Here is a 25,590-nt window from a genome sequence, read left to right as displayed (position 1 = left end):
TAGCGCCACCTTTTGTGAGAGGAAAATCTACCGGTACCTCATTTGTGCTGTCCAGTCTATTGTTCATTCCTGCCTTTGTGAAGACGTTTGGTAAGCAAACTAGTGGCGTAGTACCCCATCTTCCATTCATAGCCAGATTGTTCTGTTTGGTCCGTGAAAGGTAGGCTACTCTATTGTTAACAGAAACGGTTAAAAACCACATCTTTGACAAGTTTGTCGCCATAGATATGCCTATATATACAATACTTCAAAATGATCACAAGTTAGGATGCCTCAGGCATTTGGATTTTTAAGAAATTTGAGCAATAGAGCTGTTTCTAATCACATCTTAAGTTCACAAGTCTGCATTTTATTGGGCATACCAGCCACACCGTTCAACATTCATGTCAGAGCGTTACACTTCATCTGGGATTAATAGAACAGCACTACAGTGTAGTAGCCCCAGACTTCATTGAGTTCATCTGGAAACACGCACACATTGTGGACGTTGCGCTATAATCCACTTTTGATTTATTTATTTATTTGAATGGTGTTTTACGTCGTGTTCAAGATTAGAGAGGTTAGGATATTCGTCAACGAGATACAAGTATGAGTTGGGCGCGTGAGCCAGGTGAACTCCTGTCATTACGAAAACTGTTAGGCCACTCGAATTGCACGAGTTGCGTCCACCAACTACATTAGACCAATGCTGTATTTTTTTATGAAGTGACTGCTGATATATATTAAGAATGGTGCACAACAGAACGCTGTTTACATGTTTCCGGCATGGACTGAGTTTGATAACTGCGGCATGTAAGCTATATCACTATTGCATAGTGCCTTATGCAAAAAATACATGCATATTAAATTTTCTCCGCTTAACCTCTACATTTTGCAAGTAAACTTCAATACTTAAGATAGATCACTTTTATTTCACACCAAAACAGATAAAACCTCCAAATATTGACTCGGAAATGTATTCCGAGTAAGTATCATTCAGCTCAAAAACGAGGAAACGGTGCGGCCCAGATTTGCAGAGATAACGTTGGCGAGCATCTTAACCTCTCTAATATACGACGGTGGCCGCCATTATGGTAGGAGGCAACCAGGCAGAACCCGTGGGAAACCCACGATCATCCGCAGGTTGCTGCAAGACCTTCCCGCGTACGTATGGCCAGCCGGAGAGAAAGTCAGCACGAACTGAACTTGAACTCAAAGCGACCGCATCCGTGAGGGGCTCCTGAATCAATGCGCCAAGCTAATCCAATCCGCCATGGAGGCCCCACTTCCCTTCAATAAGCTCAAATAATAACAGTGCAGATAAAATACAAAAACATCTATTTTAAAAAATGCCAATCTATCCAGAATTTGCATTAATGAAAACCTTCTTTCCATGGTATATATTCCATCAACTTGCTACAAGCCTTGCTACTGAAAAAAATCTGGTAGCAGAAGAGCATGTAAGATTAGATAATCCAGATCTAACCATTAATTAAAAGCTTATCACTTTATCTACAATAGAATAACCAGTTAACAAGATTTGGTAACAGACAGTGCACATTTTCAAGGTCAGATAATAATTATTCATGTGAACTGAATACAATAACATAAAGTGATAAGTAATATTTTACATGTGTCATTTGATTTCTTTCACACTTACAAAAATATCAACACAAAGATGCTCTAAAAATCATGTGTCAAAGTATATCGGTAGAAAATGTGAGCAATATAAAGCTGTTATTAAAACATAAGACACCAGCTGGTTCATGTTTATTTCCAGTGAAAGGCTACAGTTCAAAGTGTCTTAAATGAAGAAGCTTAAAATTTTGACAATGACAATTCTTATTTTACAAACGTGGAATATCAACATTGCAATGCTCTTAAGTCTTTACACACATTATCAAAACAAGAATAACCACTTCAGTAATTCCGTTTCCTTGATGAAAATGGTAAAAATATCATCGGTTATAATATGGAATAATTCTATATAAGACATGGTTAATGATTTCAAAACTTTACAGAAATGATACATTATCTTCTATTGTGATGATGATTACTTGCACAAGACTTAAAGAACATCTGACTTATGTAAATGCAGTCAAGTTTATGGACTGGGAAACTTGGCTAAGTCCCACGCAGATCACATGATATACATACGAAACAACCAGACATAAAGGATGAGTATCAACCTAAGCATTAGCCTTTCCTGATGATAGCATCAAACATTTGACTGCATAAAGGATACATGAAAAGGAACCCTCAATCAAAGATTAAGGTTTTAAAAGGAATAAAAAAGATATACCAAAGATATGCCAAATCTAGATCTATATCTAGATAAGATATGCCAAAAAAAAAATAATAAAAATAATTTTAAGGCATATTTTATATTGTTTTAATAACCCTTCTATTTTGTGCAATTTGGGCTTTCCCCCGGAGTTGTTTTGATAACTAATCCTATCAGCAATGATGTCACTGCAGACTTGGTAAGTTCGAGGCTGATCGCTTGTGTTTAAAGCCATGTTTATGTCTCAAGATGAGAGCTATGAAGCCTTTTGTACTTTAATATGTTAGGGCACATCCTTCACTGCATATTAAGAAATTAAAACAAACTGTTTCGTGTAACCTTCAAGTACAGAGCTACAGATTTTTGCAGTGGACTGATGTACCAGTAGTGTAGGCTGTTTGGGAATTCGGGAAATCTTGATCCCACATAAATGAAACAAATGCCTTAAACATGATAAAGGCTGAACAGTTACCCTATATATAACTACACCGCTAAATGCAAATGATTCCACGTTAAGACTGTTTGAGGATGAACTCATGAGCTTCTTTTAAGAGTTGTTGTTGATTTGGGTAGGAGGCATATTCCAAAGCCTTGTCCAGCTCCAACCATTCATAGCTCTGATGTTCGTCTGACAATTTCACAGGTGTATTAGGATCCTTCAGCTCTGATAACCAGTATACCACTTTCTTAGGTTTACCCCACGCTTTATATTCCAGAGTTTTCTTAAACTGGTCCATGATGATCAATTGATCCTTCTCAAACCCAGATTCTTCCTGTGTTTCTCGGAGAGCTGCTTCCATTTCAGTCTCACCTGGGTCAGCGCGACCTGAAAACATTAATTACAACTGTGCACTGTTAAGTCTTTCACGTTAGATGCCTGAAGGCGTAGGCCTATTGTGTTTCTGAACGGTCTTATCTCGTGAAATATCCTGTTGTTTTACATCCAGGCCCAAATCACGGTTGTTTTAATAACCAGTCTTCCATATCATTTCAGTTATTCCAATAACAAGTTCACATCATGAAATATACGGTCTGCTGCGTAGAATTAGAGATGAGAGAAAAGAACACCTTTCGTCATTTTCAGTTTCGATTTAGATGTATACGGTGTAGGGGAAGTAAATCTTGATTAAGCCTACTCGTTCGCGACTCGCCTCGGAGCAATGCTGTTTGCAGCCAGATTGTACGGAGCCTCTTGTTAACGTAAACCCACCTTTAGGAGGAGTCCACTGATGTCTACCATTTGAAGCTTGCAGTAAGAGATACTGTATATGATTTTGGAGCCGCCGAAATATTACAAATCCGGCAGCAACTACGATCGGTTGTTGGGCCATTTTCTTCCGTGGATCGAAATAAATTAGTGACTTGTATTCCCAACGGAATATATGTAAAAATAATATTAAAACAGAAAAAAACAAATTTACCAAATTTATTTCATTGTGAAAATATTCAGATATTCATGGATCAATATGTTGAAAGACAAAAGGTCATCAATACGAATGTGAACTAATTCTACCGTCTTTATTAGTCCGTTTTCGGGGCTCTTTTACGTATGGATGTTATTTAAGTAGGTCACTCGGTTCAAGCGCGAAAATACAAATGGCGTATAAACAACATTCTGTATCTATGGGAGATGTGCAGCGCAGCTGGACGTTTGTATCGATCTTGTATTTTGTGCTGATGGTGCGGCGTCCAGGTTAGCCTCATGATTATTCTAGTCGTCGCAAGAGCTGATTGCATTGATCCTGAGAACACAGCAGCATCCAGCCCACCTTTGCCAAGATAGGTATGCGGTCGGCGACTCTTAGGGTCGTTTGCAGAAACAACAACAACGAAGACATGCAGAAACTTGTTTATTCGTTTAGCTTTAGAAGAATGAGTTTTGGTTTAGATGTTCCGGTTTTCAGTTAATCAAGGATACATTCTGTTGGGAATTTCTATTTTTGAGAGCTTTAATAACTTGGGTCTGAGTAAACAAAACATGTAAGTCCTGCAGAACTTCGTGACGTCATGTGGATTAAGCCGTGGGACTGAGGACAGTCGAACTGTCAAACTTTCGTGTCCAAACATGTCATGAATGAGAATGTCTCCCTGGCAGATATCAGTGCATTGTGCTATCAGTCTGAGTCTGAGCTGAATATAGCCACAACATGTGAGTGTCATCAACACTTTGCAGCTTCTTTTTATTTTATTTTCAAGTCCATTCTATTTCTGTTCTTATCTAGATCACTCGTCACTGCATTTGTCAACAATTCGCGGTCATTTCCAATGCCACAGCTTTTTGTGCTTGCACCACTTCAACGAAATTGAGTGTATGTCTTTGTCCAGAGAAGAACTAAGTAGGACAGTTGGATGAATGCCAAGACTGAACAGTACAATGCCGGTTAAAAATAATGATTGAGTCAGGGTAAGTCCGAAAAATATATACTGAGCTCAGATGATTCTTCAAGAATAAATGCCATCAAGGGGGTGTGATGTTCTTGTGAGCTTTCAAAATTATTTTGTGAGTGATTGAATCAATGCAGCATTTACATTCCAGATTATTCATAAAGCTACTGTACAAGGTCAGTTTCCATCAGTTTATAAATGACAACAAAATCTTTGCTTCGTATTTGTTGCTCAGTGTAATCCATGTTATCTTCTTTATATGTATACAAATTTTAAGATGATATCAACTTCAGGAATCATTACCTATTTGTAACCATTTACAAGTTGAATCTAAAGGAAGTATGTGCTGTTCCATTGAGCCATTAAGATATTTATCAATTGCTAAGATACTTGTTTCATGTTTTATGTGTAATACACACGTAAAAATTATATTGAATAAATGGTTAGTATGTACATCACGTATTACCTGAAATACATGATATTTACAGTTGATTTCATATAATTTTTCAGGACACTCACAGCTACCTCACATTTCCAATGAACTGTCATTAACTTGGCTTGAAGAACTCCTTTTGCCAAACATGGGAAGCCTATATGAATGTTTGAGAGAAGCCAGACTGGAGAAATTTTACCCAACTCTGCGAGCAAATGGATTTTCAAGTGCTGAATCCTTGATAGAATTAAGTGGGGAAGATGTCTCTGCCCTGGGTAATGTTACTGAAGATGAGCAACGGCGTCTCTTTGAACTGGTTGATATTATCAGATCTGTGTACGAAGTAGATGTAGAAGATCTGCCTGATATTTCAGAAGCCACAGCTTACAGCGTCTCCTTGCCAATTCACAGACACTCGCAAAGCAAAAACAAGCCTGCGAGAAAAAGAAACAGAAGTCCACAGTACACGTCATCAGCATCTAACATTTTGCCAAGACAATCCTCTGCTGAATCACAGCGTAGTAGACACAGCGTTCGACGCCATGTGAGTGCACCATCAGTTCCTCGACCACGGTTGGCCTTTGAGCGTTTGGAGGCCGCTGCCTACCCCGATGATTCAGACAGTTCCAATGATGATGCTAACAGTGATTCTTCAGGTCCATCAGATTACGAACCAGCCACAAAGCATGTCAACAGAGCTTCAGCCACACCCCCTAGACCTAGGAGAGTCACAACCATAGAGAGGGTAAAGCACACCACGGGTTATAACTATGGCCTACCCAAAAATAAAGTCAAACAGAAGCCTACAGCAGTACGAGAAGACGCCAGTGACCACAAAATATGTGTATGTGTCAGGAAACGTCCAAGAAATAAACGTGAAATACGCTCAGCTGATGATGATGTTGTTGTAGTTGAGAGATCTGACACAATAACAATCAACGAACCCAAATTAGCTGTCGATCTCAGACCGTATACATTGCAGGTAAGTGTCTTTAATCACTTTATTGCTAACAAGTGAACATTAATGATGACACAAATGATATGGTTTTGTACTGTTAAAAAAAAATCATACTGAAAATTTGAAAATGGTATTAATAGCTTTAGTATACCAGCAATTGTCTGAAGTTGCTGAGAGAGCATAATCACTAGTATAGATTACACTGCCATTCTGTTTTGTTTGTTTTTTGTTTTTTTTGTTTTTTTGTAACAAACATGCAGAACTTTGCTGTCCAAGTTTTGTCTGATTTTTGTCAGTTTTTCTTTTTGACTTTCCCTAAGGTTGTTGTACTTTTGTGTAATAAGAAAACATTCCATGCAAAGTCTTAAGTGACATCAGTTTGAAAATGTGCTAGCATCAGATCTGACTCCGCTTTATTTTATACATGAATTCACCTGTGCATGAATTCAGGTGTTTACACATGTTTAACCGAGTGACCAAAATTACATGAACACATGCATGCCCTATTTATAGCATCATAACAACATCATACCATGATTTGAACCATGAAGGTCACATGTTAGGCATGCTTGGCAATTGGCCAATGTACACAGCTGTTTACTGTTATGCTACATGTAGCATTTTACAGATATGTACATGGATTTGGTTTTTCCAGTACACAGAGGTTATACCAGAGAGTTTTTGTGAAATCCTTATTTGCCAGGCAGATAAAATCTTCTCTGTTTACCAGGAACACATGTGGCTTAAATTAATTCCTTTCAGAAAACATCAGACTTATGCCTGTATTTTTTATTATGTTAAAATCATTTTAAAGTTCTAAAAATTTGCAAACAACCTGCAATATAACTTTTGCAAACGTTATTATCCATTTTGAACTGTGACATGCTCACAAATGACACAGATATTTTTGAAAACTTTTTTGGCCTGTTCTAAAACAATAGCAGAAATTTTGTTGCATTTGTGCTGATCGATGTTTACAGCATAGTCTCGTTAAATATATTTTTATGAGATGTGCATTTGTTGTAACTATTTCAAGAAATTCATTTACCTGTATCTTGTGTCCAATCAGGAAAATTTACAGGCATAATCAACAGTTTTTTAAGTGGAAAGTCATTACCCGAATAATTTCATGTAGAATAACAATACCATGGTGAAAAATTTACTAGTAGTTGTGAATTTCCAATGGGGCCTGTTCGATTTCCTCTCACCATAATCCTGGCCGCCAGGTATATGAAATACATGTATTTTCAGGTACAGCATGAAACACTCCTTTAATAAGTAATACGTAAATATATATATATATATATATATATATAAGTTTTTACTGATCAGATGAGCATCCTCAACAGGCTTAAAGACTAAATCCCACGTTTGAGCAATATATGATGTACAAACATGTATCAGTGTGATTCACATCGAAGGACCAAATTGAAATTTTGGGCTATCTTTAAAATATATAGTCAATTTCGCTTAACGTTACTTTCTTACCCTGCTGGGCCCTAATCCTTGAGGTTTTTTTTTTTTTTTTTCCTTTTTTGTTTTTTAGCTTTTCCATAAATTTTTTTACTGTGCTTTTGTTTTCATTGCAATTTGTCACATAATTGTTGTCAACATGCATACTGTCCACGTATAGTAGGGTATCGTACATGTTGAAATGTTAATAAACATAGTACGATCTGTAAAAAGCTGAACATAGAGAAAACTGAAGAAGACAGATATTCTCCTGTTTCAGTATTAACATCGATATATTCCCCCTCTCTTCATACATATAGATTTCTATTGTCTGACTTTATTATGGAGCAGAGGTGACTGACACTGATCAGCCAGGCTTGTACATAACAGTATTATCATTATTTACACTTTTACAAGTTAATTACACTTTCATGCTTTTAAATTATGTTGATCTGTACACACAAATACATGTAATACATGTAAATACATGTAGTTGGCAATCTTAACAAAACAGTTGCCATGATTCACTGGAAATCAACAAAAGTCAATGAAAGGTACATGTACACCTTTCAGTTTCCTTTGTTTTCAGTACCTGTCAGAATGGAAGTGACACCTCATTTAATACCATAGTACATGTACTACTAATCAGTATATCATTGCCATGGTTGATAAGTACATGTGCAGGTACACCAATACATGTATGTTATCTATATTTATTTGACGTATAAGAGTCTACAAGTGCTTTATACTTCGTGTTGTATTGCGAAAAAGGCTAAATGGAGGTTTTGATAAATGCCTGTTTGACCTAGTTAAGTAAACACCCGTGCTGACCAGCTAATGAGTATCACTTGCATTTCACCTAGATTTACATCTTAGCCAGGAAGATTGCTAGCACTTTGTGGTTTTCTCGCGATGTTTGTTTTCTAGCTGCTATGGCAACAATGGCACCAGCACGATAAATTATCCATGTCTGCAGTGGGGATAAATGTAACCTCTCTTGATTCTCGGTACCGGATGATTATTGCAGAAGTTATGCAATGTACCACAATGGGACATGCTGGTCATAGATTAATCCTGTTGAATAGTAATTGATCAGAACATTATATAGGTAGTTCACACTACTAGATACATATGGGTACTGAAACGTGCCCTATATAATTCTACAACCTTTCCACATAGGAAAGCGCACTTCTCAATGCAAGTCATGCACAGTTTTATTTCGACTTTGGAGACAAAACAGCATTGGGTGGATTGGCCAGTTTCAGGGCTGCACAAAAACTATAGTATTATCAGTCCAAACAGAATAATGCCTTCAGAATATGCTTGAATAAATACCTTGCAAACATGTGAAATGGTTGAAGTATTACAGTATGTAGTTTTGTATCATTTTGCAATTTAGAGGTGTTCAGATGCTGTTCAATTTTTCTCAGCATAAGCAATAAACCTTACATATGTGTAGACGTGTTGTAATCATGAAACATAAGCAGAAACTCGCATTAACTTCTCATCAATAGGTTTGTTGTGAGTTTAAGTCCAGCTTATTCTGGCTTCCTACCCGGTTATTCATGGGAAATATGTAAAAATAAATAATAAATAAATGAGCAATAATTATCAGTGGAACATTGTCATTGAAGTTATTGTAAAATTCAAATAATGGTACATGTATTCTGGTATGTAATAATTGTGAAATACAGGCTGCTGTACTGACCATTCACCCTTCATTTCATTTCTTGTGTTTTTCTCAGCACGAGTTTTGCTTTGACGAGGTGTTTCATGAGGGTTGTGGGAATGAGGAAGTGTTTGAGCGAGTGGCCAAACCTCTTATTGACTGTGTATTTCAGGGGTAAGTCTCTACTGGCACTGGCATTCAGGTATCACTGACACACAGGTAATCAATAATTTAGCACAAGCTGTTCGCTGCACATACCTTGTCAGTATATACACATAATCATCACCTGTGTACATATGACTGTGTTGTATATATAGATCTGTACAGATGTAAAGTACATGTACATGTATGTTTGGTCTGTATGCACATTGTACACTTTCATGCTGATGTCAAACTCACACATATTGCTCGTCATATTTCTTAAATACACTACTGTCTACGTACATGTATTGTTTAGGTATACAGTGGAATGCTTACCCGTAATTGTGAGGAATAAATTTCACCAAACACAGTAAAATGGTTATGTGTTTCATATATAGTTTTGACCTTGAAGGTACATTTTGTAAGATAATCATTTGACAAACCTACATGTACATACATGTATGTCTGTTACTGCCCCCAAAATTAAACATTTCAGCATTGCACAGCAGAGGCGTTTGTGTACAAAATAAAACTTAAGTGGACAAGACAACTTATATGAAAGGAAGACACATGGTACCATGGTAAATGCTGATGATGTAATGTGATGACTTTATCAATTGGATGTCAGTCATACATACCTCTCTCTCCCACACACACATCCTCAGACACTTCATTCTTATAAAAATGCAGAAAGTTCTGAAACTTTGTAATGTAAATAAAGGTAGTAAAATTTATTTTTTTTAAGTGGTCTTATATATATGCACATGACAGATCTCATGATGCAAGGTTGTAGGAGTTGAATTTCTCAACAGGCGCTAAATACTTCTTAATCATGTAAAGGTATGTTCCTTTCTTATGTGTTACATAGGGGCAGTGCTACATGTTTTGCCTATGGCCAGACAGGAGCCGGGAAGACCCACACAATGTTAGGGACCCGGGAACAGCCTGGTCTCTACATGCTGGCTGCTCAGGAGATTTTCTCTATCTCACAGTCAGGGCAATATGGCAGTGGTCTTATGGTCTGGGTCAGCTTCTTTGAGATTTACTGTGGTCAGCTCTTTGATCTACTTAACAAGAGAAACAGGTAAGTACAGGTACACATTGTGAATGCACAGTAACTTTACAGATAGGCCTTTTTGGCTTGCCTAATGTCTCCTGGCGAAGTTCAAACATGCTCTCACTAAGATATGGCTGCTCTAATATTGCTGAAGTGTGGTTAAGCCATATAGGTATTCATTTGTTTTTAGCTCGTTGTTACAAAGTTACATGTTTAAGATACCCCCGCACATCATTTATTTTGATCTTGCACAAGTTTTAACATTTTTTAAGCAGTCACGTGTAAAAAAATCTGGTTTATTTTGTTTTATTTGTCAGACTACATGCTCGAGAGGATGGATCACATAGAGTGTGCATAGCAGGGCTAACAGAGACACAGGTGACAGATGTCCCCTCCATCATGCAGGTATGATGTAACTATGGTCATCGTAAGTACACGCATGATGTAACTGTGATCATCATGGTGGTGTATTTTAACAACGATCATCATGCATGTATGCTGTACATGTTTAACTTTGCTCATTATGCAGATGTGTCGTAACTGTGATAATTACCCAGGTGTACCATAACTATTATCATTATGGAGGTATGGTATAACTGTATCATGCAAGTATCATGACATGGTGTAACAGGAATGGTTTAGCTATGATCATGGTGCAGATTTGTTGTGATTTTAACTGAAATCATGATGGATGTATGGCATAACCATTATCATCAGACAGGAGTGCTGTGATTATAATTATGATACATGTATGGCATAACCATTATCATCACGCAGGAATACTGTAACAATGATCATGATGGATGTATGGCATAACCATTATCATCACGCAGGAATACTGTAACAATGATCATGATGGATGTATGGGATAACCATTATCATCACGCAGGAATACTGTAACAATGATCATGATGGATGTATGGCATAACCATTATCATCACACAGGAATACTGTAACAATGATCATGATGGATGTATGGGATAACCATTATCATCACGCAGGAATACTGTAACAATGATCATGATGGATGTATGGGATAACCATTATCATCACACAGGAATACTGTAACATTGATCATGATGGATGTATGGGATAGCCATTATCATCACGCAGGAATACTGTAACAATGATCATGATGGATGTATGGGATAACCATTATCATCACGCAGGAATCCTGTAACAATGATCATGATGGATGTATGGGATAACCATTATTATCATGCAGGAATACTGTAACAATGATCATGATGGATGTATGGATGTATGTAACTCTGGCTGTGCAATGTGAGGTAATATTATCATCATCAGCATACATATGGGTTCTTCCTGTTCCTTTAAATTTAAAGAAATTACAGTTTTCCTAATCTTACAGTGAAATGTACATGTGTAGGTTTGGACTGTGTTTCAGGTTTTGGAGTATGGTAACCAGGTGAGAAGTAAGGGTTCCACAGGTGTGAATCCTGATTCATCCCGCTCCCACGCTGTCCTGCAGGTAGAGGTGAGGACCTCAGCAGACAGAAGACTGGGCAGGTGAGTAATTGTTCCCATGCAGGAGTAAGTAGGTGTTCAGGGAGACATGTTAGAGATAGAGCTACGGTTAGGGGGTAAAGATGTCCAGGATGTACCAGTCCAGAATTCATTCTCTCAAAATCAAGCTCTCAAAGTTAAGCTTATGCTGATCCGTTTTTGCCGTGATCGAGATCAGGAGGGTTAAATCACAAGTACATGTATGGTATCAATAATTTAATAATATTTGTGCGTATTTTTATGATATTATCATGTCATTTAAGTTATTTGTGGCATTAAAGTAAATTAGACCAGAAAGCTAAACCTCTCAAATATTTTATTTACATCTGGAAAAAAATGTTTAGTTTTTCAGCTGGCGTCTGTAAACATTTCCACACATTGTCCAGTATCTGAGAATATCCCATATCTGAAAAAAAAAATCACTGTGTTGTCAATGTGTGATTTAAAATTTATTGTACATGTGACAGAATGTCCTTTATTGACCTGGCTGGGAGTGAGAGAGCTGCGGATGTGACAGATACTGACAGACAAACACGACTGGAGGGTGCTGAAATCAACCAAAGTCTGTTAGCTGTAAGATATTTTGTATTTTATCATCTTTTTTTTTTCAGTAGGGTTAAAAACGAAAAAAACTAGATATGCAAGTATAAGTTGACCCAAATGTTTTTTTTAATCTTTCTTCTGTTTAAAATGAATGACAATGATAGGGTAATGATTGAGTATCATAAGTCATAATAACTGATGTTCATAATTGAAAGGGGTTTTTGCAGTTACGGTGTATTCCCTATTGTAAGTATTACTAAATATGCAATTCCTGAACCACGATGTTATAACAGATGCAATTTCACTTAATCTTGTATTTTTCTTTTCCAACATACAAAACTGTTAACAAGAGTTTTAGAAGCTCCTGCTATACTTTTAAGCAAAGACCTCAAGCTACACACAGCTGATGATATTTAGAAAATCTCCCTCTGTATATGTTATCATGACTTTAGCCTCTGTAATTTATCACGAGGTTTGGGGCTAGACAAGCAAAGGTTCATTCATTATTTATTACATTTTTCTTGTTTTTCTTTTTTTGTTCTTTGACTGATTTCATCTCTCCATCTAGAGCATTTTTGGGGTAATATTGTGATATCAGTAAGACATTGTAATGTTTTTTAAACTTTCTTTTGGTGCAATATGTCTGCCTTCCTTATAGCTAATTTTGATCTTACACGTTGCAGCTGAAAGAGTGTATCCGTTCCATAGATCAGGAAAACCGCCATACTCCATTCAGACAAAGTAAGCTGACCCATATCCTGAAGGATTCCTTCATCGGAAACTCAAGAACCTGTATGATAGCCAACGTCTCCCCCACATACTCAGCCTGTGAGAACAGCCTTAATACATTAAGATATGCAGACAGGTAAGCTCAAGCTACAGTTCAAGATATATGTATGATCTGACCAATAACAAATTTCTCTGCACTAAATTTTGAATCACTGGAAAAATGAAATCGTTTTATGTAATTTAAAACAGAGAAGGGAATCCTGTATAGCTTGATTTACTATTTATTTGATTGGTGTTTTATGTTGTATGCAATAATATTTCACTTATAAGATGACGTCCGACATTACATCTATGGTGAGAGGAACCTGGCCGAGCTCAGGGGGAAACCCACAACCATCCACAGATTGCTTGTAGACTTTCCCTTGTACAATCAGAGACGAATCCAGCATGACTAGGACTTGAACTCATAACCACCACATTTGTGAGAGGCTCCTGAGTCATTGTGCTGCAGTCAGCTTGCCTCTATCAGATTTTGAGCAGACATGTAGAATTCCACTAGCATTCCCCTGCTGGGGAGGAGTGGGGGAGGGGAGATGTAGAGGTACAGAATGGGCCTACCCAATCAACCATATATTTCTACAACAAGTCCCTAGCACTGGCAACCTAGTAGCATGATATCCCCATAGGACCATAGGCATTATTTGTATCTTGCGGTAGCAGTGCAACAGAAGAAATACTGTCTTGAGGTTTAACAGCTATCTTCACCAAAAACAAACAGTAAGATTTTTAATGTGTATCAGAGTATTGCAGGTAAGAAGAGAATATTTATCATCAGGTTTCTCTATATTTTGTTTGCAGAGTAAAAGAGTTGAGAAAGGCTGCCAATCAGAACCTTCGTGTCAGCAGATCAACTGCCCAGCCAGATCTCAATGTACCATTCATCACTCCTCCCTCCATATTTCACCCTTCCAACATCGCCTGTTCTTCCACTCCACTAAGGCCTAGACCCTCCAGAAAACAAGTTGGCCGTAGGAGCCCACCAGCCACAGTATTACCTGACCCCTCAGAAACTCCTATCCGGGGAAACTTCCCTGGCCAGAGGAAAACCAGTCGAGAGTCCGGGAGAGCCAGTTCATCCTCCTCCACATTACGTCGTTCAAAAAGCCTGTTCTGTAGGCAAAGTGCCCCTATGACTCCTGCAGTTCAGCGTGAGAAGATAGATGTGCCAACAAGGTCTTCCTCTGAATCCAACCCGACATTGTCAGACACGTGCAATCTGAATGTCCTTGATAATGACTTGTCACGACCACAGGTTAGGAGGCATGAGCCTTTAGCAGCTTCTAATGACACGGAACTAGACGTAGCTGCAGAAGATTTGGAGGAGATTGGCCAGGAATTAAATGATCTCAACAAAACTGGAGGAAAATCTGACTCGGTCATGCCAGGTTTTGCTGGAATCGTAGATGTAGAAGTGCCTTCTGAGTCCAGGACAATATCGTCAGCAGAATCTAGAGGTCAGCAGGTTTCTTGCAGTCAGAGAACCTCAATGAACGTCCCTGAAGTGGCTGGTGCAGAATTTTCTCAGCCAAGTGCAATTGCTTTCTCCACTAGCATTTCATTAAGGGATTCTTCTTCATATAAACCCAAACCTCTTGTGTTGCGCAGAAAACCAACAGACTTCTGCGATGAGGATGAAACATCTGTTAAAGGTCAAGATTCTTCACGCAGTGATACAGATGATTTGCTGTTTGGTTCCCCAAAGGAGAATCAGCTTGGAGGACAAAGCAAACCAAAGGTCACCAGGGATGGTGAAGATGAGAACTATCAAGGCTATCTGACTCAACAACACCATCCATCTGCTGCTGAAGGAGCATTAGGGAAAGTCCAAGGAGCATCTACCCCTCGCCGAGCAGAATTCCTGCCCCAGGCATCCCCTGCCAAGAGTTCGGACCTGACAAGTTTCTCAAGGTCAGAGAATGTCAGACTGAGAGCACACCCAGTTTGCCCTGAACTTCAGTATGCTGATCCTGATCCTGTTAGAATCCTAGCCACGGATCACTTTGTACTGCAGGATGATATACAGGCTGGACTGTTTGCAGAGGAAATGTTCCCAAGAGAAATACTAACAACTCCTGCAGAGAACAAGGATGTCCCTAGCTACCCGTCTGACAGGAATGATTTGTCTCGGAGGGAAAAGACTGACCCACTCTTGGCTAGACACAGAGCTAGACAAAACATGCCAAATCCTAGTGAATTTCTGAAGCACTTAACCAAACAATCGTTGGCTAAACCGACTGCAGTGCCCTCTCCTGTTGTTGCAAATATTCCTTTACCTGTCTTGCCGACTTCAGACGAACCAAATGCCTTGTCCTCAGTTCTCATTGGTGTAGCTCAACCTACAAACCGCGTTGACAATGCTCATCAACGCAGTTCTTCTCAAAGACAACCAGATAGTTTATCAGATTATGAAACAGACATGAAAAGAATTCCATCCTTGGGATCTGTGAGAAGTCTTGGGACACCTTCCCCAAACAGCACAGAGTCCCCAGGCCGTAAACATAGCGATGGAAGCGCTCCGGGATCATTGTCTCCGGTGGATCAGAGGAAACGCTCATCCGAGGCACGCCAGAGGAGGAGAAGCCGCAGCAACAGTCGTGATCGCGACCAGAGAAAGAAATCTGCATCTCCAGCCAGCGATCCCTCCCCAGCTGCCTTCAATCTCGCTATGCCTGCAGACTCTAGTAGTGCTATCAAACCTGTGCCCTCTAATGTAGAGTCCTTGGGATATGCTCATAAGGCTGAGAGCTACCCAAGTTCCTCAGCAGGAGAGCTGTTCCAGTCTGTGGGGGTGCCGTACCTCCCAATTTCTGGGGACTACATAATACCCTCCCAGGAGCTGCCTGCCCCATCACAACCCTCAGTGCTTCAATCTTTCTCAGGGACATCTGATGATATTCAGATTCCTAACATAAATGCAGATCCAGCTTATAATGTATCAGATAGACTTGACATAGATACCCAACTCAGTACAGCAATAAAACCAACAGAGCCTGTAAAGAACTCTCCGACTGTTGTTGGGGCCATTACCACTGAGAAACTGTCAACATTTTCCCCAGCGGCAGGGTTTGCCCCTATCCACCCACAGCCAGTAACAGAGGACAGGGCAAGACACTCAGCACCGAAGGGTATCAGTAGAGATGTTATACCAGCCAGGGCCCACCCTCTAGCAGTGTCTTCCTCCACCTCGGGAAGCATCATGAGGGCAACTTCCAACCTGCAGCGCCTGGCTACCATCGGAATACCAGCTGATCCTTTAGCAGCAAAGTAAGTCCTTCTGATTAGGATGTAAGAGTGAACCATTGTGTGAATTCTAGGTCTTGACAGATTTATGGAATTGAAGTGGAATTTGATTTAGGATGTAATCATTGATGATGTATCCCCATGGAAACGATTATGGAAACAATTTGCTGACACCTACAGCATAACACAGTGATCAGCATATTTTGTTTGTTTTGGTGTATTCATAGCTTTTAAAACTGTATCGATAACTTATTTTATTGTTACGTCTTGCCATAGGCATGCAGTTCACACTAAACGTGCTAGATTCCTGCTTTCACCTTCCAGCACAGACAGACATTCACCTTGTTAAAATTATCATATGGAAATGGTGATTATCAGATATCATAACTCTAACTTTGACTCATTCTGGTAAGAACATGCTTGCATCCTGTCTGAATGCTGTTAAGTCTCCATGTTTGTATAGTACTTCACTTACCGGTGTGTTCTCTCATTTTCAGAGTACATATCGTAACGGCACATGAAGAACAGTTAGCAGCAATTACCTCCCTTTGTAAGCAGGAGATGAAGTTGTTGCTGGCATTCAGGGCCGGGCATAAGGTAAGTTTCTTGCCATGTCCCTTTGTGACTGCTTAGTACCCATCTTTCAGTAGACAAGGTGTTTGTGAAGTACATGTAACCATTTAAAACGTTTCTCTTGATTTACAGTGTAGAACTGCTCTACATTACACATCTGTCGCTTCATCACCTCATCACTTATTAACTACACTCAGATGCCCACATTCATGTGTATGTATGACACTACAGCCCTGTTTTTCATGATTTGATGAATTGGAACTGTGAAAGTCTTTCCTACGACCATGGCATTTCAGTGCTGTGACATATTTATGTGACAGCTGTGTCCTAGTTCTCTATGAAAGGAGTGGGAATTAATCTATGCTATCATTTCTATGGGTCAGAGCTTATTTCTGTACTCCATCATGACAACAATCTAGAAACTTTTCTCTGTTTGGTTGGAATGCCTGTATTTCCAAGGCCAATACCTACCACTGAGGTGAATGATTACCTCTGAGGCCAGTAATATGCCACCTATCATGCGATGTTTCCAGCCCCCTTGAATGCCCCTGTGTGCAGATTGCCTGTCTCAGGCTATAAGATGATAACTTACGCAAAACCTCATTAGTCTGTGATACAGCTCATTGAATTCTACCATTGGGTTATCCTTCCTTAGACAACATCCAGATGGCGCTCTGCTATCCTTGTTCATGGGCCAAAACTGAGCATTGTTTCCCAGTTGTGCCCACATACAGTATTCCATGAGTTTGACATTGACCGAGAACTTGTTTATGTGATATTACAGGATACAGAAGAGTACATCAAGAGAATGGGAGATATTCTCAGTTTGAAGATGAAGACAGTAAACCTTCTGCAGGACCAGATCGGGGAACTGGCTACAACAAGAGGGCGCTCTCAGAACTCAGGGGTTAATGAAGGACAGTTATAACATCATTGGACTCAGGCTGTTAAGCTGAGAAACTGTGCACATTTTAACTTTTGCTGTATTATTTTTACTTTTTATTATTTATACAAATTGATTGTCACAGAAACACTTGTGTTCTGTTTTATGGGGATCTGGAGATGTACCAGTTTGGTTTTACCTGTATGATATATTTTTAGTTGAAATCACAAATGTTTAAGTCAGAAGTTTAGAATATTCATACACATTTCATACATTCACATTATGTAAATTTTATAAACTTGTAAAATAAGGATGCAAGCCAGTGCAAAATGGAATGAGATATTTTTTTTACATTTTCATTTATAAATACGTGTCATTTTCTCAGAAATATTTTAGAATAGTTTCCATGAATTTTTATTTTGTAATTTCACCCATGCTGATGGTAATACATATATAATATAGAGTTTATTACACTTTTATGTGTATCATTTATCCGCATCCTGAATTCCTCAATCTCATCCTCTGTTATAGTGTCTTGGATAAATGATGTATTAATTAATATTAATGTACAACCAAACATAACATGTATTACAGCACAAGTTTCACCTATATGAAAGTGACTTATTTTGTTTAAAGGATTAGTGTCCAGATTGAGCGACTGGGCCTAATTATAAAGATTATAACCTGTTTAAACAGTATGTTACCAGGACTGCTTCTGAGAAGCCTAATAATGACTTCAATTCCACCCAAAACAATAGATTTACTGCCCTAGCCTTTCTCAGCCATCCGCCTGGTACGGCTCAGCGGGTGACATCATAGATGGCCAACCCAAATCTAAGAGGCCTAAATAACCTGGGAATTCGTGTCAGAGCGATGTAATTTTCCAGATGCATTTTAGTTACACAGAAGAAAATATCCTGCCACATCAATTTGAACCCATATTGGACGATGTTAAAGTTCCGATTTATGACACTGACATCTCTGGCCAGATTTCAGATTCCAAGTTTTCATACCTTGAATTTGATATCAGTTTGTCCAGGCATTTAGGACCATCCTGACAACATGGACTGGTAAGCTATACCTTTACCCTGTGTTGCATTGTGTATTTCGCATGTTTACCTTAAGATTTAATTTTTATTTACTATTCTCTCCCTCCCTCTGCATGACAACAAATTCCATTCCATTTCCCAAAGATGAAAAAATCCAACTCATGGGTTCTTTGACAACCTGTTTTTACAACCATATGCAGAACAGCAAACCATTTTGTGGAGAAATTTGATGGGTTTGTTGTCACCCTTGTAGCTTTTTTAGCACTGAACGTAATGGCGAAGCTGTGACAGCTCGTAAAGGCTGGACTTGTATGACATAATTCGGCAGAGACTAATGAGTGTTGGCAGAAAAAATGCATAAAAGTTGCCTCATTATCTAGTGATTTTAAGAGCCGTATTACTCAGATTAATGTACCCTATTTCAATATTTGTTTATGCTAAATTTCACAATATATGCAGGGATATCCATTTATGAATAAATAGTAAATCTGGGCACTAATCCTTTAACTCTTCAAGACTGACTCCTGTTGATACATGTATGTTGTATACAATACATATATCTTTTCTGATGTCAAGCAGTACAAGCAGTATTTCAGTTTGTTGTATGAATCACAACGTAAGATTTATATACTGATTTAGACTCATAGCCGTATATGGCTTCAGCCATAATAATAAAGAAAGCCAGGCATCGCCAGGTAATTTAAAAGGTTTCACAAGCATTTGACTCTCTTGCCAGGACCTTTACCACGGGACTGACATTTCGAACATTCCACGGTATTCCATTTATATTAATTTATCTGAAATAGAGTGGTTAGTCACTCGACAGATATCTCAGCAAGGGGTTTGAAAGCTTGTGAAACATTTTACACCTATGAGGTGATGCCTTGACTTCTTCATTTTCAACCTAAGATTTGGACATGTGTTTTTCGGGATGTTTATTTACATGGACGTATGTCAGGCATGCATGTATACTGTAGCATTTTGGATGATATACATAATCAGTGATTGTGATTGGTATAGTCCTTATGCATTATACAAACTTACTATAAACATATATTATGTCTGTTTGGTAGAAAATGTAAACTTCAGCGTTTACATGTAGGTGCTGTGCTTGATATGACACAAAATAGTCTTGATTTGCATGTACAGTATTATTGCATATTGATATGCTGTTTTTGCACATTATACCTGTACCTTCTACAGTGGAGACACATAAGCACATTGCATCTGTTCATAACTCCATGCTTACACCAAGTTCACAGTTTCAAAAGGCTTTAACAAATATTCTGGCTTTTTAGAATTCCCAACTAATGTAAATAGCGTACTCTAATTCCTCAACCTTTTCACATGTGAAAGAGCAAATTTCAGTGCAGTTTATGCATATTTATGTTTTCATTTTGCAGACAGAAGTATATTGGTTGGATTGGCCAGTTTCAGGACTTCACAAAAAGTATAATTTTTTCAGCCAACACAGAATAATGTTTTCATTATAAGCTTGAATAAATACCTTGCAAAATTGCAAAAAGGTTGAAGAATTACAGTATTTCAGTGCAAAGCCAACCTCTGTAGCAAAAGCTATAATGTGTGTGACTATGGGTACGTATATGTGATTGGTTGTGTGGGGCTTTTATATGTGAGTAATAGAGGTTAATGAAATTAGGGGGTATAACAACTGTAGCATGTGTCCAGCATGCTTTCACGTCACCGACAAATCTTTAAAGATATTGTTTTATCACATAATACACTGTATTTTTCGTCCTCAGTCATGATTTTCCCTGCACATGCTTTAAAGATGTAAAAATCTGACCATGTTTCATGTTTATAATAGTTCTAAAAAAAAAAAAGTATAACTGTTGTAACTATTTTCATGTTTATAATAGTTATTAACAGAAATGTCATTGTTAAATGAATTGTTCATGACTAATGTAAGTTACGCTTTCATGTTACTTGTACAGACACTTGTAATTTATGTACTGTTATGTTTTGTTTTGGCAAAATGTGATATTTTCTGGCAGCTGCTATTGTTGATTGCTGTGATATACTGGACCGTCCACCATTTACATTAGTATATGTATGTCCAATTGAAATACCAGCACATCTTGGTACATGAAGTACTGAACAAGCATTTTAATTTCACCATTTTTACATATTTCAGCTAATTGCTGGTATTGTCTTTGGTCCATTCCATTTTTTCTGATATGTAAGCTATGAATTAATTTTAGAAAGCATGCCTAACTAATGTACCTCTCAACCAGACCTTTGAAAGTCTTTGTGTTGTGGTAATTTTGTTATTTTCAAATTTCATGAGAGATGAAAGGGATCAGACCAAAATAACTGAAAACCTAAGCAATTGTTTGCAAGTGTCAGTTTAGAATTTTCTACTGACACTGTTTAGTGCTTTTCATATTAATGTTTTCTTTTCATAATTTTCAGCTGAAATTCAAAACACACCATTTGTTTCTATATAACAGATAAATGAAAAAAGCTACTATTGAAATTTACTTCCAAATATACTGCATGGGGCTTTCTAGGAAGCCTTCCTATTTTGGTTTCTCTTGGAATGCCACATTGATGATTTGTTTGAGTTCTAGTTTTCAAGAAACAAAGTAAAAAAATATTTTTTTTAGCATACATGTAGTTTAATGCCTTAATAGATGGTCAAACAACTCTGTTGTGAGTTTAATCTGTCAACTTATTTGTGTGCAAGCAAGTTGGTTGTGAAGTATTGATGGAGATTATAGTACACCATAATTTACCTTTGCTCAACACGGTTTTTGAGTGTATCTTTGAAATGGTATTACAGCATATTTTGAATTCAATGGTTTTGTTCAACCCTCTCCAAGAACAATGGTTGAAAGGCTATGATAGGCTGGATCAGAATGCCTTTGTCATCATTAGAGGCCATTCATCTTATAAAGCATTAATTTCCATGCTGTGATAGCTTAGCAAGCTGAACCCGAGGAGCTCGGCATATTTGAATAGGTTAACATGGTTAAGCGCTTTTTCTACTTGGTCATAGAAGAATAAATTTACATGGTTAAATGCTTTTTCTAAGACTTGTCTTTCCCGACTAGAAGCCCCTGACCACTGAGCCAGCTATTGCTGCTTTAGCTGTGGCTGAAAGTCAGGAAGTTCGACAAGTGCCTATCGAAGGGCAGTCGTTTCCGCCTCAGGAAAAGTTATAACCGCTTTAAGTGAAAAGTTCCGGAGAAGACCTATGGAGTTAAACAATCAAATAAATAAACCAAATATTTCCTTCAGACATGAAACACAAGGAAACACATGAGAAAGGCTTACAAAGTAATTTCTCTGATTTCTTCATACATCACAATGGGGGCCTCCGTGGCTCAGTTGGTTAGCGCGCTACCGCAGCGTAATGACCCAGGAGCCTCTCACCAATCTGGTAGCTTTGAGCCAGCTCATGCTGGCGTCCTCTCCGGCCATAAGTGGGAAGGTCTGGCAGAAACCTGCAGATGGTCATGGGTTTTTCCCCGGCTGTGCCCAGTTTCCTCCCTCCATAATACTAAGTGAAAAGTGAAATATTCTTGAGTACGGCATAAAGCACCAATCAAATAAATAAATAAAATCATACATCAAAATAACTATCTGTGCATAAAGAAAGCAGAGGAAGCATGTACTCAGATTCCATTTTGGGGTAAATTTACCATCCATTACCATATCTATCAAATATCTGAACTGCGTTATGGGCATGCTGGGTATTTTGGGCCAACTCTGTGTGTGTTTTCAAGCAACTAAGCTGCTACCTATCTGGCAGATCTAGGGACCACTGTATCCTGTCAGCTCCTGAATTGCTCTTTTTTGGTTTGGGGAGTTTCTGAACCATCACTTTTGGAAAGTTACTTAATCCAAGGTTTTGGTAGAAATCCATATAACAGCATCTTGTTCCACTGCAAATGGCAAATTGTTGAGGTAACCTCCATTTATGTTGCAAGATTAGGAACTCCTGCTTGTGGTAAGTTCCATAACATCTGGATATGTTAGGTATCAAGACTTCTAAAGGTTCAAGAGCTTCAGCAAGTTGAAGGTTCCAAAATTTCTTTATATGGAGGTCCCAACATAGGCTCAAAACCTTCATGTACAAGGTTCTAAGACCACTGACAGGTATCTTAATAACTGTACAGTACCTGGATTTGACTAGAATTACATGTATGAAATGTGATTTTCACTTCAACCCTTGTTTTTATGCATATGAAACATTAAACTATGATGCAGTGGCTAATATAATAAATAATATAATGCAATATCGTAAATTCATGTCAATTAACCACAAAGTTTGATATAGTATCAAAGAAAATGAGATTTTTTTGTTCAATTCATCATTAATATTTCAAGTAATAATACATATATAGCACATCAGTTCAAAATAGATAACTGCCATTAAACAACAGCAAGAAAATAAAACAGGATGATTTCTTTAGTAATTACACCTACAGTATAACAATAAATGGACTACCCTGTGATAAATAATAGTAGGCCAGCTATATTCTTGTTGAGCAATGCTTCCCAGGGTTGTTACACAAAGCATTGTAAGGAGCACTACATGTATGTAACTACTTAATCAACAAATGTTGAAACTACATGTACATGTATTATGTAATTACAAGGGATATATAACATTACAGGCTGTTTGAAGTGGGGTCCTCCAGCCCAGTGTTTTACAAAGCAATCACATAAGTCCACGTAGCTACAGTTCATCGTTACAACCAGTGGGAACTCCTCAGTAGTTGCAATCAACTTAATAGCATATAATTGCCTTTTGGAATAGAGCCCAGGGTCCAGATTTATCAAATGTTTTATGACTTTAATCCAAAATTCAAGCAAAGCTGCAATTAAAATATTGTGCTCCAGGAAGTTTAAAACTTATACACTTATATACCAACCACAATTTGAGTTTTTTTTCCTGCTCTGGGTTATTTGGGTTTTTAAACAAGTACAATTTATGACTTATGTCTTCATAAGCTACTTGATGAATACCAGCACTGTCCACACTACTGTAACTCCAGGGCATGGCTTGGGAAATTGGCCAACATAAAGAAAATATAGAGTTGATCCAGGCACAAAATAATACCTTAGTGACTTTGCTAACTCACAGAATGTTGCTTATGTGGGCCTATATATGTGAATAATACCCAAGCAGAGTTGGGAAGCAGTTTACACTGAGCTTCTACTAAGGAGAATGCTTGTACATAACATGTATGTACATAACCTTGGAAAACTATATCAGTGAATTTCCACCTTAATTACTTACTAGTGGACCATTGTAAACGTTAAAAAGCAAAACAAATATCATCGGGTTCTACTACAGAATTATAGACATTCAGTTCACATTCAAAATACACAGCACAGAAATACAAAGAAGTTGTTAATAAGACCAAAACATGAAAAAATATACACGCATGTGAAAAGAATTGTGCGCATGCTGCCAAGTTAATTATTAGCAACTCGATAAAAACCCTGTTCATGTTTGACATATGTAGCCTTGTGTAAATGGGAGGCCTACAAACATCACACTTTGTGCAATCGTTTCCTGTGATACTCCTGCTTATATTTCCTCTTCACACATCATGACCTAATCCTTGTCTAAACCTTTCCAGCAATTACTTATTATATGAAGTACATGTACAAGTTAACTATTTCCTGTCGTATTATTTTACACAGCACTTCTTACACATAAAATCATAAAGACGGAGACCTCGAAGTAGATTCAAAATATCCCCAACAATACACATAAAACACATAATCATGTGTGGTTTTCTTAAAAACAAATTTTACAACAAATCTCACAACAGCATTAGTATTGTAATTCTTCAACCTTTTCGCAAGGTGTTTATTCAAGGCTGATAAAATTACACCTTTTGTGAAGCTATGAAATAAGCCAATTCAACCATTGTAGTTTTGTCTCCAAAATTATCTTTAAAATGTGCATAAATTGCACTGAAATTTGCTCTTTCACATGTGAAAAGGTTGAGGAATTAGGGTACAAGCTTTAATACAGCTGTTTCTTATACGGAGCAAAGTACATGTGGCATCAGTATATTATTGTGATTTGCCACTCCGAGTATGAAAATATAGGTTTTGAATATCACTGTACCCTACACTTGTGCCACAGACCTATAAACATATGCATATATATATATGTGTGTGTATATATATATATATATATATATATATATATATATATATATATATATACATGGTGCACATACACTTAGACCTAGTCCAACGTTTAAACCCAAGCACTCATTCACTCACTTACTTAGCCTTGGTCAGACCAAATTTATAGTTTGGTATACTGTTTTCATTGGACAGTAACACTCGCATAAGGACGTGTATATTTTCCATATCCTGCAGCTGATGCCAATTGGCTTCTTCAGTTTTTACAATGACTTTGCAAAGTGATTCGCTCTTGCCTTCTGAGCTTAACTGATGAAACAGCGGCAACCCAATAAATTCCTAGCTGGCCGGAATACATTCTGTATCCTGCCTCAGAGTAACTGTGTAACTAACAATATCTCTATCAGTGCATACACATACGAGACAAAGTATAATTCACATTAAAAATATATCATAGAATACTTAATTACACACTTTATAATTATGTGTATAT

The 25,590-nt window shown here is 37.8% G+C and overlaps 2 protein-coding genes across 2 annotated transcripts; one reads left to right on the top strand and one right to left on the bottom strand.

Moving 5' to 3' along the window:
• Positions 1-625: 625 nt before the first annotated feature.
• On the bottom strand, positions 626-3,594 carry LOC135473722 (bis(5'-nucleosyl)-tetraphosphatase [asymmetrical]-like). The gene is made up of 2 exons (XM_064753586.1): positions 3,474-3,594; positions 626-3,089 (listed from the first exon to the last, which is right to left on the bottom strand). The coding sequence occupies exons 1-2, from the start codon at positions 3,592-3,594 to the stop codon at positions 2,776-2,778; spliced, it is 435 nt and encodes a 144-aa protein (XP_064609656.1). The 3' UTR covers positions 626-2,775.
• Positions 3,595-3,888: 294 nt separating this feature from the next.
• On the top strand, positions 3,889-19,633 carry LOC135472434 (uncharacterized). The gene is made up of 12 exons (XM_064751935.1): positions 3,889-4,046; positions 4,486-4,667; positions 5,159-6,063; positions 9,237-9,334; positions 10,170-10,385; positions 10,676-10,763; positions 11,767-11,888; positions 12,353-12,458; positions 13,112-13,293; positions 14,016-16,481; positions 16,955-17,054; positions 17,815-19,633. The coding sequence occupies exons 3-12, from the start codon at positions 5,230-5,232 to the stop codon at positions 17,956-17,958; spliced, it is 4,356 nt and encodes a 1,451-aa protein (XP_064608005.1). The 5' UTR covers positions 3,889-4,046; positions 4,486-4,667; positions 5,159-5,229; the 3' UTR covers positions 17,959-19,633.
• The last annotated feature ends 5,957 nt before the right edge of the window (positions 19,634-25,590 follow it).

The sequence above is a fragment of the Liolophura sinensis genome, chromosome 8, assembly GCF_032854445.1.
Source record: "Liolophura sinensis isolate JHLJ2023 chromosome 8, CUHK_Ljap_v2, whole genome shotgun sequence".
Classification (NCBI taxonomy): domain Eukaryota; kingdom Metazoa; phylum Mollusca; class Polyplacophora; order Chitonida; family Chitonidae; genus Liolophura; species Liolophura sinensis.
The sequence above is the reverse complement of the archived record's forward strand: the minus strand, read 5'-3'. Positions and strand labels throughout refer to the sequence as shown.

Coding starts and splice junctions, on each gene's coding strand:
- LOC135473722 (XM_064753586.1), bottom strand. CDS start 3,594: ATGGCCCAACAACCGATCGTAGTTGCTGCCGGATTTGTAATATTTCGG. Junction 3,090..3,473: donor TCAGTGGACTCCTCCTAAAG/GTGGGTTTACGT, acceptor TAATGTTTTCAG/GTCGCGCTGACCCAGGTGAG.
- LOC135472434 (XM_064751935.1), top strand. CDS start 5,230: ATGGGAAGCCTATATGAATGTTTGAGAGAAGCCAGACTGGAGAAATTT. Junction 9,335..10,169: donor ATTGACTGTGTATTTCAGGG/GTAAGTCTCTAC, acceptor TGTGTTACATAG/GGGCAGTGCTACATGTTTTG. Junction 10,386..10,675: donor CTACTTAACAAGAGAAACAG/GTAAGTACAGGT, acceptor TTTATTTGTCAG/ACTACATGCTCGAGAGGATG.